Source organism: Lynx rufus, unplaced genomic scaffold, assembly GCF_022079265.1.
Source record: "Lynx rufus isolate CCGP_SWC_20201006 ecotype Redwood Valley unplaced genomic scaffold, mLynRuf1.p SCAF_2, whole genome shotgun sequence".
Lineage (NCBI taxonomy): Eukaryota > Metazoa > Chordata > Mammalia > Carnivora > Felidae > Lynx > Lynx rufus.
In genome coordinates this window covers 104,973,318-104,986,154 of record NW_025814834.1, presented here as the reverse complement: position 1 = coordinate 104,986,154, position 12,837 = coordinate 104,973,318, and the positions used below count along the sequence as shown (strand labels likewise).

The 12,837-nt window shown below is 39.3% G+C and overlaps 1 protein-coding gene across 3 annotated transcripts in view; it reads left to right on the top strand.

The window, feature by feature from the left end:
• CLASP1 (cytoplasmic linker associated protein 1) overlaps positions 1-12,837 on the top strand; it is a 274,399-nt gene that overhangs the window by 183,118 nt on the left and 78,444 nt on the right. For 2 of the 3 annotated variants that reach the window (XM_047085723.1, XM_047085722.1), the window contains 2 exons: positions 2,422-2,526; positions 6,163-6,330. In XM_047085723.1, the coding sequence (XP_046941679.1) occupies positions 2,422-2,526; positions 6,163-6,330 (273 nt within the window). Of the gene's footprint in view, positions 1-2,421; positions 2,527-6,162; positions 6,331-12,391; positions 12,500-12,837 lie in introns of all 3 variants that reach the window. The other variant, XM_047085724.1, reaches the window with a different exon arrangement.

Sequence of the window (12,837 nt, the reverse complement as noted above, 5' to 3'; positions counted from 1 at the left end):
TTAATTCATATTTGTCAAGAAGTTAGAAAATATAATTTAATAACATATTTATGTGTCATCAAAATAAGGCACCTTTGAATAAGTCTGTAAAAATTGAGTAAGACTTTAAAGTGAAATAAGTAAAGGAAAAAAAACATAGAAATATCAATATCATAAAGCTGTCTCCTTTCCTCCCCAAATTAACCTTGCATTCCACATATTGCCAGTTAAGATTTCAACAGAGGCCATTTTAACCTGTATCTTTATAAGCACGTGGAAGAGAGCAAAGGGCCTTAGGAAAAAGTGGGTTGATTTTCTCTGCCAATTAGCAAGATTTTTTTTTTTTTTTAAAGCTAATACTAACATTGTGACGTTTACTGGTGTAGACACGCACATCAACGGGACAGACTAGAGAATTGAGAAACAAGTCCACACATGTATTTTAAGTACTTGGTAAATGACAAAGACAGCTTTGTAGGTCAGTAAGAAAGGGGGTAAGAAAGTTCATTTGGACACTGGTTAGTAATATGGAAAAAATAAAGTGGATCTTCCCTGTACCTCCTACAGAAGAATCAATTCCATAAGTGACCTCACAAATAAAATGTTAAGCGAAACAGTAAGTTTTAGAAACATACATACCTTATGATATAATTAAAAGCATTTTAATATATAAAACGATGCCATCTGTTGCTTGGTTATGCAACTAAATGTATTAAAAGTTTAAAGAAATGCTAGAGGATGATGAATGCTAGGTTTAGGATCAGGTTACCAAATGTTGGAAGAAGGTAGGGGGTACAGGGACACCAGCAAAGATTTATATGTTTTAAGCTGAATGGGTATGGATGTTCACTTAAAATGTTTTTTGTGACCTAAAGATTTTGTAGTAAATTTGAAATAGGAAGTGAGATTCAGTTGGTTTTCATGTTGACGTTGCCTTGGTGACCCCCTTGATTCAGTGTGGTTACTTCCTCACTCAGGTTGGCCAGCCAGTTGGCCAGGCAGGCACAGGTAGCTAAACTAGTGGTGTGACCTTAGACAAATTAATTAATCCCCATTTCTCAGTTTCCTCATCTGTAAAATGGGAATAATGATATGTTCTTATGAGGATTCCGAGTTCACATACATACAGCTCTTAATATAATACCATATAATAGCTGTTAGTACAGTTTCTAGAATTTGTGTGTTTTTACTTAAACTGCTGTTAAAAGCCATGGATTCCTTCTAGTTTCAATTTTTTTTTCTTAATGTAGTACTTTTATTGCTCCTCCCCTCCCTTCTTGAACCTTGTTCAAGCCTTAGGGTTTGTTTTTCTGGATTACTGTTCTGCAAGCTTTCTCCTATGATGAGGTATAAGTGGTTTTGAACAATGTAAGATGCCAACGTGAGTTCCATTGGTTTGTGTTTTCCGTATCGGACTGCTGTTCTTTTTTTTATTCATGTTTATTTTTTTTTTAATTTACATACAAGCATATAGTGCAACGATGATTTCAGGAGTAGTTTCCTTAATGCCCCTTACCATTGTAGCCCACATTCTCTCCCACAGTCCCTCCAGCAACCCTCTGTTCTCCATATTTTAATAGACTGCTGTTCTGATTGAATTACGCCAGGAGAGACATTTTCTGCCTCCTCTGAAACCAAAGAAACCCTGAATTTCAAAAAGTTTAATCTCTAATCATACTAGTCTGATCATCAATGATTTTGCATTTCTGAATTCATTTTTGTTTTTATGGTTTCATGGTTTAATAGTGGGAGTTAACAGATTGCTTTACTTACAATAGCAAATTTTTTTCATACCTGCCTATGACATTGCGTTATTTTTAGGTGGTGTTTCTCTAGGTACTCCTAATATTGATTCTGCCTTCTTCATCTTTTGCAGCCTAGAAACTTGTTGGCATACATGCTTTAAAATAGAAGTTTATTGCTACCTGTCAAAACCTATTTATTCTCCAGGGTACTGTAGCTTTTGTTGCTTGCTGAGTTTTAAGGGTTTCTTTGGTGTGTCTGTGTGTTTGCATTTATTCTTTTTTCTGTAGTATTTTTCTTACGATGACTGCTCATATTTTCTGCTTTTGAAAATTTGACACGTTTGTAGATGATAAACTAGAAAATGTCATGTGTAAAAAATTGGGGGAAAAAGTCCTCAAATAGCTGTCATCTCCTCATCTGAAAATATAATATGCTAGAATAACAAAAACAGAAGCACCTTCCGGGTTCATGACTTACTCTCAGGATTAACTAACATATCTGTAGAACTTCTGGGTGCCGGTCAAATACACGGGCGTGCACACAGGGCAATGGGTGAGGACTGCTCGTGAGGAAGACCCGCGCCCCCTGTAGGTGGCCCCGTCGGTGCCTCTTGTTTGTGGTGTGGGTTGCGTTCTTGAGTAGGTCACACTGATTGAAAACATTATGGAAACCCCGTTTTTGCTGCACATCCTCCAGGTCGGATCCGCACGAGACGGCAGAGCTCCGGGAGTGCCACCAGTGTCGCCACCACACCTGATAATCGAGGCCGCAGTCGCGCCAAAGTGGTTTCACAGTCCCAGCGTAAGAAGTATATTTTATACTCTCTGTTGTGTCAGTTTTGTTCAATCAGCTCACTCTACAGTTGAAAGATTTATAATATTTTCAGTACTTCAGGAGAAAACCACATCTGTGTGGCTGTAAGATACCGTGAGTAGTCTTGATGTTCGTTGAGTAAGCTCACAAAATGGAGTATTCAAGTGTACTTTTGTCTCCTTGCCAGGTGATTTAAATTTTGTATTATTAAGCATTAATGATTAAAATGTGGTTTCTCTGCCTTTCCTCAAGCATCTCAAATTGAGATAAATCTGGGCTGTGACCCATTTAACTGTCGATAAAGACTCCCTCTGATATAATTTAAGAGCAGTACCTGGGGATTATTTTAATGTGGAGTTCTCTTTCGAGTGGTAATAAGCAAATCCATTAACAGCTGTCCCCTTTAACCCTCTGTTCTAACATTTGCAGCCTGCTCCTCTCTTCCTGCCAGCGTAGGCCCCGCTTTGCCCAGCTACCCTCGCTTCCGTTACTGCGTGTCTGTACGTGTCGAGTCACTTGGCTTGCTAGCATCAGCCACGAAAGCAGCCGTAGATGGAAGGAATGTATTCAGATCGCTCTTAGGAACCACCCTGGTGTCTCACTCCCCAGCCACACTTGGCTTTTGAGTCTCCCACTCCCTCTGTGCACGTGTAGAGTAGTGCTGGGGGTCCAAGTTCTCCTGGGCAGGATGAGTGTGGCCGAGAAAGGCTCTCCTTCCCCGGGAGCTGCACACAGGCCCTCAGCACAGCACTCTCTAGTAGATGTGTGTCTGCTTCCTTCATGGCCCGAGGAGCTGTCTGGTTTGTGTCAAGAATATTCCATCTGTGGCCAAACCTTCGGTTCTCCTTAATATTTAGAATGCCTTTCTCAGCTTTCTCAGCTCCTTGTGAATACTCCCATGTCCCTCTGGTAACTCCAGGCCTCGTGTTAAACAAGCGTATCTCCTTTCTGAAAAGAAAAGTAGAATGTCAGTCATACATTCCTGCCAGGATTGTCTGAAGCAGAAGCCCACGCGTCTAGCGTATCACAACGTACAACACGACACGGATTGTACAGCTGTGGCCCAGCAGCTTCTACCTTGGGAACAATATCCAGGCTCTGGTTATTCTCTTGAACCCTAGCGATGCCTGGAGTCACAGATGGATCTGATACTCTGGTCATGAGTCAGGTCTTCTTGCAGAGAAATTTTTCTTGACAAAAGATACTCAAGACTCCATATTGAGATAGTATGTTAAGATTGAATTTAATAAAAAATGTTCTTTAGCTGTGAAGTGTTATTTCCTTTCTTGGAGTGAGGTTGGATAGTACTTTACAGTTCTCGGTGTCTGCTATTTATTGCCATTGGCCTCTGCAGGGATTCCTGCCCCTAGCCTGGCTCCTCTGCTTAGCAGGTGGTGAAGATGACGTTCTTGCAGAGGAATTTTCTATAGTCTCGATGATTAGAGCTTCCGTTCCTCAGTCTTATAGAAATACTGCACTCTGTCTTGGGGCTCCACTTTAAAAGTCTTCAGTTTCATTTTACTCACCGAATTCCCCTCCTAGGAAGGGAGACAACACCAGCAAATGATCAAGGCTGGACCTCAAGCTTAGTCATATAAATTAAGTATTTTTTAAACAGTTATTTTAATAGGAAGTAAATATGAGCATATTTATATGTTTTACAAATGTAGGTATACTTAGCATTCATAGTGCCAGTAGAGTACTAAGTAGATTTCGTTAACATTAGATTTAGGGCCCTTAAGAGTTAACAAGCATATTTTAAATATTTGAGGACTTAAGTATGTGAAAATTAATGTTTTAATATTTGAGGATTTGGCATAGGACATTCAGGTGAAACTAGTTAATAGCAGTTTCTTTGAATTCATTGAAGTTTACTGAGCACTTCCTAGGTAGTAAGCAGCACCACTTAAGGCGGCAGTAACACATAAACGAGTAGGATGCGGTCACTTCTCTCGGTTGCTCAGAACTAGAGAGTATAGATGTGCTTCTGGAGGACAAGACACTTGTCTTCTCTGCATCTCCTGCACCTGACACATGTAGGTTCCTAAATGTTACATGGACAGACCTGAAGTCAGTGCCAATAGAGTATGATATGAGTAAAATCAACATAAGTACAAAAGTGGACAAAAAGGAAAGAGACCTAGAAGAAATAGCTAATTTGTTAATGTGTTTGTGAACAAAGACATTTGTGTTGTGTTGCATGCTGACCTTCTGTATTGTGCTATTGTCTTTTAATCCACTTTTTGCCTGTCCTTTGGTCTGCTCTCATAATCAAGGATCCAGATCTGCTAATCCTGCTGGTGGTAAGCCGTTTCTCTTCTTGCTTTTTTTTTTTTTTTTTTTTTTTTTAGTGTTTTCCCTCACCCCATGTTCCTTGCACAATGTTAATTTCTCTCCCTGTTATGAGCTTAATCTTTCTGCATTTTTTTTCTGTTATGTTCAAATTCTAGTGTTTAAAATGGATTTTTCTCTTTTTACACAGTTTAATAATTCATTTGTGTGCTCAAAGTTTATGGGCAAGATTATTAAGTCCTAAGACAGGTTCTTTGTGGTGATGCGTACTGGTGATTTTTATAATGAATTTCACTTTAAATTGTAGCTAAGTCATTATAAAGTCCTAATTTTGTGATTCGTCACCTTAGTGATTCATTTGAATGATGGAGTGTGTGTGTGTCTAATTTCCAGGTTGTGTTCCTTTAAAGGTTTTTATTAGTTACTAGGTTCAGTAGTTAGTGTCTTTCTTAGAGGTACATTAATAATCATGGTCTTCTTAATTTCTCCCTATATTTTTATCAGTTTTATGTTTTATATTTCAAAGCTATGTTATTTGGAACATAAGGGTTTATGACAATTATATCTTTATGGACAGTTATTCTTTTATCAATATGAAATATCCTTTGTCCTTTTTTAATGCTGTCTTATTCTGTTTTGTTGTTTTGTATTAGGTATGTTGTTTCTTTCTTACTAACAGTATGTAGTTGAATTTCATTTTATTTTTTAAACCAATCCAAGAATCGCTGTTATTTTAAGAGATTAATTTAGTCCAGCCACATTTATTATGATTACTGACATGCTTGAGTTTATTCTTACCATTTTATTTGTGATTTTTATTTATTATTTTTTTTTAGTTGCCTCTTCTTCATGCCCTCTTTTCTTCCATTTATTAAGTTAGTGGGGTGTTCTTGGGTCTGTTTTCTTAATGTTTAGGAAGTTTCTATTGTAATTCTCGCAATTATACTTAAAATTTTCAGCATATCAACTCTTACAGAATAAAAAAGCAAAACAGTAAACACCTTTGTGATTGTTTGTAGAAATTTGCTGTGGAATGGGGAGCTGTTTATACTTAGTCCACTGTTTTGAATCAGAAATCTTGCTGTCATTTTCGTAGAACTCCGCCAGTAATTCTTCTTTGTGGATACTTTCTCTTATGTTATTTGAAGCTCTTTTATGCTTCTGTATTAAAAAAAAAAATCAGTACTACTACCCACAAGAAAGCCATTTTTATATGAAATTCTTAGTATTTAATCCAAATTAATGTGTAAGCTGACTTCTGAAATTGTAATATTATAGTTGTATTCCCTGATTTACATCCATTTTTCAGTTTTGTTTTGTTTTCATTTTTAGCTGGCAGCCGGTCAAGTTCCCCAGGAAAATTGTTGGGAAGTAGTTATGGTGGCCTTGCCGGGGGTTCCTCAAGAGGCCCGCCCGTGACTCCCTCTTCAGAGAAACGAAGCAAGATCCCCAGGAGTCAGGGATGTAGCCGAGAAACCAGTCCAAACCGGATAGGATTAGGTAAGGATCCTCAAAGACCTTGAAATATCATTCCTAACTTGGTGGTAATTTTTATTATAATCTAATGGCTTTGTCTAATGTTGGAAGTAGAGATTTACTTTTGAACTGGGGGTGTCACTTTGCCTGTGTTAAAAAGACATTCCGATTTGCGCTTTTTACAGATTATGGCCTGTTCAGGTTTGAGTTACAACTAAAAAATACATGGGCCTCACCATTCAGATTGACGGGAAAGAATTAGATCCCTCTGGGCTTTTGTACCTGAGAGCTCTCACAGAATGTTAGAACTGGGGGAGTGGGCAGGATTGTTCTCTTCACAGTTAGCAGCATTGTTGCTTTTCATCCTTTTTTTCATGGATTAGCACTAAGTCTCCATTAATCTGTGTATGTTTTCAAAAGCAATTTGTAGGGTCCACATTTATTTTGATTTTGATCTTCTCTAACCTGTTTGGTGGAACTTATGGTCAAAAGAACATGAGTAGTTACTTTTGACATAGTATTGTTCGAACATGAAACCTAGGAATAAATTAAAGTCAAATATATGATACTTTCGTGTTACAGTATTTAGTTTCTCTGTGACAATGAGTAGAATTATGTGAATTACTCTCAGCAGCTTAGAGACCTGTTATTCTATTCAAATCTAAATTATACACCACCTATTTAGTACTAAGAAGTCTTTTGTAATATATTATGAGAAATCTATGTTCATACTCTTTCTTATATTTCTACCTGCTTCCTAAGGATAAAAATCTATTAATGTGACATCAGAGTACTGCTGTATTCTTAAGTCCTGTCGGCTTTTTGTTCTCATTTATTTATCTCATCAGCAACTTTCACGTGAACGTTTCCTGTGATGCACCAGGCACTTTATTACACCTTAGGATCAGAAGATAAAATAGATGTAGCTTCTGACTTCGAAGAACTTGTGGTCCTAAGGGTGGAAACGTGAGAGACAGTACAGTAGATACTGTGACATAGTGCTCTGGGGCCACAGAAACGGAGTGTCTTGTCTGCCCTGCTCTGGGACCACAGAAACGGAGTGCCCTTGTCTGCCCCACTTCTCCCAGATTGCCTGCTAGGAGAGGCTTCCCAGAATAGGTCATTTTGATGGTGAGTAAGGTAAGATTAGGTGGGGGACAGAGATGAGGAGAATGGTGTTCTAGGGCAGACAGGAGCGTGTGCCGGAACAGTGAGATGGGAGGGAGCATAATGGGCTGTGAGAGGCACAGGTCGTTCATTTGGCTACAGCAAAGGGAGTTGGTCAGGGTGAGTGCAAGAGGAGGGCAGGTGGGCTGGGAGGGTCCAGCTCATGAAAGTCCTTACAGGCCGCCTGAGCTACAAGAAGGCAGGGGCACATATTTAAGAAGTGGAATGGGTAGGAGTTGGTTTGACTAACATTTCCAAAGCAAATTTGAAACGTATTCAAGCAGTGGTTTTGTTAATTGTACATGATCTCAGCTTTCTGTTGGGTGTTACATAGCATGGTCCCTGAGCTGACAAATTATTTGGATCCAGTGATTACAAGTTACATGGATACAACCAGAGAAAATATCATGACTGGAATGTCTAAATTTCAGATTTGAGGCTGTAACGTGTATGTTTGGATCTAGTTTTGTTTGGAAAATGCATTTGATTTCATACCTGGTGGTGAGGTTTTGGCTGTCCTTTTTCAGTAGTTAATTAAATGTATGGAATGTCTCTTGGCAATCCAGAGTAGTTTCATCCTTTTAAAAATTCTTTGCTTTTTCGGGATTTTACTTTTCGTATTATTAAAGGTGCCATTTTTACCTTCTTCCTGAAATTGGAAAGAAACCACCTTAGGTTCTCTGACATAACTCTAGGACCTGGTATTTCATGGTTTTAACTATGAATTTTGTGTTATGGATAGTTGAAAAGACAACACTTAATAAGCATTTACAAGAGGTACTGTGAAACATCATCCATTAGTAAAAACTGAATAGGAACCTATTTTCTTCTGAAGAGTTCTTTTTTGAAACAATATTTTGAAGAAAGTTCTCACCTTGATGCCCATTAAGGGGGAGTAGTTATGTGTAAAGCTTAGAGGTCATATATGTCATTCTGACTTAAAAAGGTATTTTATTTAAATTTCTGTACATGGTGAGAACATACATAGATACAAAGGTAGATAAATGAGTAAATCTTTCCACTTCTTCCTGTAGTACTGCTGAGAGATTCCATTTTATACGGTGTCGCATATATTAGTATCTTTAGCAGTAGATTGTCCACTGTTGTGATCATTTAGTCAGTAGTGGGTGTATGCCTATGTGTCTATAAACATTTGGTTCATTGTATAGCAACTTTAAATAGAAATACTTAGGGAAAAAGGGTAAGCAACTTTTAAGAGTATTTCCTTTTGTGCCCAAACCAACTAATAGTTTTAATCATTGCTAAACTAGGCTTGGAATTTGCACTGAGAATTAATTCTACAAATTATCTACAAATTATGTTTGGTTCAGCTATGCTTCATCTATGGTAAAAATGACACCAAATTTCTTCTTCTTCAGCATGTAAGGTTTCTTAAGCAAAACAGGATGTAATTCCTGTTATATAACCAAGAAACAGAATAAAACCCTGCTGCTCTCTTTTTTCTTGGCAATTTATTCCTTCACAAACTGTTCAGCCAAATAGAATAGATTATAAATTGTTTCATTTTGGAGTTTTACTCCGTTTTTGATGGATAATAAAGTTGTACATTGGAGTGCCTGAGTGGCTCAGTCGGTTAAGCGTCCGACTTCGGCGCAGGTCATGATCTCACAGTTCGTGAGCTTGAGCCCCATGTCGGGCTCTGGGCTGACAGCTCAGAGCCTGGAGCCTGCTTCAGATTCTGTGTGTCCCTCTGTCTGCCCCTCCGCTGCTTGTACTCTGTCTCTCGCATTGTCTCAAAAATAAATAAACGTTAAAAAAATTTTTTTTAATAATAAAGTCATACAAATAGGTAATATCTATAGCAATTATATTTTGGAAGCTTAGTTTCCTTCCACTCATGTCTTGAGAAGGCAATAAAAACTTTTGATTGTTGGTAGCTTACATCCTGTGGATATACATTTAAAATGTTTTCAGATTTTCTGGTTAAAAATATTTTGAAAACAAAAATTTACAGGTGTCAGTGTCCCCTGTTAAATTAGACTCCTGTGTGCAAGACCAAAACATGAAAATAACAGACTATAGACGTACTTCAGGGTAGTTCTCATTATTCCTCTTGGACTTTTGCTTTTGATGGGAGTTCAGGTAGGACTCATCTCTGCCTTAAAGGGCAGAAGTCAGGATTCCCTTAAAACTCTTACAGAAGTATAGTGTCTCTTAAGAAATGAAAGCCCATCAAATGGGTTTTCAAGGCTTCCCGGCCTTTCCTGTAAGCACAGCACCACAGAATCACCTAAGAATACTGCTTCCAGAAAGTCACACAGCAAGCGTCTCTTCATCGTGTCTCCCTCTTCTGTTATGCCTTCACATCATGTATTCTCCCAGAGAACAGTTTTGGCACTCCCTAATGAGGTTAATTTGGTATGATGTTTTTTAGCTTTGACCACCTAGTTAATTGGGTTTATAAAAATCATTTATGGATATACTTCTTAAAATCCTCTGTGTAGAGTGGTCTTTGGAAATGGTATTAGAAGTAGGCGTTATTCCTCTCGTGTTTTAAATTACCCAACATTTGAACTATTCCTGTCATCACTGATACCCGTTAATGACGCATGGGGCAACTGTGGGCAGATGTTTAGAAAATTGTAAACAGAATTCTCTCTATATGTTACTACTAGCCTATGTTGAAGAAGCCAGTCAGCACGAATGGGTGACTAAACTTTCTCTGGCTGAAATAGTAAGAGGGTAAACCTTGTTAAGAATTATGCAGATTATTGTTTCTGAGCATGTCTGCTTATCCCTTTTCATGCTCTTTTTTGCCTTCACAAAGCAGGCTCAGCCTGGGAGAGAGCAGGGATTTCCCATTGTTCTAGCATGTGCATTAATTGAAGGAAGGGAGTGGAAGCAGAGTAACAAGTAATCAGTCAAGAACCATAAGAAAATGCTCAACTTAAGTGTGTGCATGTGTGAAACACCATCAGGACTGTTTTTATTGTTTTTGATTATTTGTTTTGGAGTGGGTGGTGGAATAAGATAAGATTTTTGTTATGCCTTTCAGCAGGGAACTCAGAGGTGCTCATGTAGGTACCTTCTGTCACAGTACCCTTCTCATTTAATTGATTGGGTTCTTTCTTCCAACATTCCTAGGAGGGCGGCTGAGACAGGAGAGGCAAAGTGGCTGGACCAGGGAGGTCATTTCACAAATTGGATGTGGCATTGATTCTCTTAGGGATAAGCAACATTTCTTCATAGGTTCTAGGCGACTTCCCATGTGTTGGTATCAGTGGGTGCTCCCTCGTTTTTTGAGGCTTTTAACATTCAGGCCATGTGCCTTTGCCTTCATCACAGGAGCTGGTTTAGAATTATCAGGAAGAATCTGTTGATCAAATAGTCACTGCTACTTTGAGTGCCTCCATGTCACTGTGGCAAAATGAAGGAGAATGTAGGAAGCACTGGCGAGTCCCAATGAGGCCCGTCTTGACGGATTTGCTCAAATTGCATTCCTGCGCTTGAGTTTTTCCTTGCTTGCCAGTGCAGACCAAGCGTTGGGACATCTGTCACATAACTGTAGGGTCTGATTCAACTCTAGCACTGAACAGAGACCACAGTGGGGAGCTGGTTTGGTTTCTCACTTCCGTATTCTCCTTTGTCAAGGAATTTAATGATTCTGGTTTGTAAGACGTTCTTGTTCCAGTTTGCTCATGTAGTAAATCCACCTTGGCTCTGAAATCATAGGCTATACTCATTACCATATAATAAACATGGCTGCTTTTACATCAGTGAATCGAGTTTATTTTTTCCAAAGTTTTCGGGAAGACATTTCTGTCCAGCCCAGAATTGTAGACCCATTCAAGATGGACATATTTATTGTCCCCACATTCAGTATGCAGGATCATTTCTGAGTATTTTGCCAGTTGTGTCTTTGTTCCTCAAATTAAATTAAAAACCAAAAACATCATGGTCTTCTCTGAGCTTTACCGCCCAGTTATGTTAGACCTTCAGTTATTCATGTGACTCTGTCTTCTCAGCATTTTATAACATGACAATACAGTCATTGTTAATCCATTATCCACAGATGATTTTATTGCAGTATAACGAATGAGTATAATAAAGTTATCCGTGGATAATCATACAGTAATTGGCTGTTCCATAGGTCAGTGGGGGGATCTTTTAGCACGAATATTGGGATTGTAGGTCACATGCTGTCGACTCATGTGTAAGGCGTGCCGGATAAGAGTGCTTGAGTAGGGGACCACAGGCAAACCTGTTTGGGTTCCCATAGAAAAAGCAGAGATTAAATGTTGGGACCAGTAAATAAAGGGATAGCAATCCCAACCCTTTGTTTATGCTGGTTTAGATAATTAAGTATGTTGGAAGCATCTAGATACTTACTTGGAGTGGGCAGGTTCTCCAGCTGAGTCAGTCCTTAGGACTTCTCTTTGTAAAGAAGCCCAGGCTAGAAAGATGAGCCCCCTTCCTTTTAATTAGGTAAGTTCATGTATTTCAGTGACCAGAGCCTTTATTCTGCTTTTTAACCCAAAGTAAATTATCTTTCTAACAAAAGAACGTATATGAAAATGGCTTCAGTCTTTTATCATCTTGATGAGAAGTTGGCTAAAGCTGTAAAAAATGATCATTTTCTGAAACGCTTTTGACCTTGTATTTCCTGATTGTTCTTTGGAAAGCTTTCTTTTCATTTCTTACATTTAGGTGTTATTTCACCTCCATAAAAAACCCCACAGCTTTCCGAAGCATTGAGCATAATCGAGTTTTTACACAGACCCTCTCCTGTTGTCAGCACGCGAGTCAGTGAGGCCTCAGCGGGGAGAGTCCTCACGACGAACCCCCGGCGCGGGCAATGTCATGATTACGTTAACGGAATGTAACTGACGTTTTGTGAGTTTTTCTGTCTTCATTAAACTTCTTCACCTTCTCTGAAACCCCTCATGCTGCACACTAGCACGGAGCAGCCGTATCCCTCGACCCAGCATGAGTCAGGGGTGCAGCCGCAATACCAGCTGTGAGAGCAGCCGCGATACGAGCCCCGCTCGGGGCTTTCCTCCACTCGGTGAGTACACATACGTAGGCGCTGGCTCTCAGAGCAGAGTTCCTTGCCCTGCTCCCAATGCTTGTCCCACACACTGCGAGGCGGAATGACCTGCTGTCCTTCCTCTCCTGTCCTTGTGGTCCTTTCTTCTTTCTTTCCTCCTCCCTAGTTACCCTCTGTTGCCCCCCTCTGCATGCTTGAATTTTGGCAGTTTCCAGTTTTTATATATGGGAGGAGAAAAACACCACTTCACTCTGTACTGTTGCCATTTGTGACCACCTGCCAGCATCCAGGTTGGCAGACAGGCAAGCCCGTCTTGTGGTCACTTCTAACCTAAGGGGACGCTCAGCCAAAGTCAA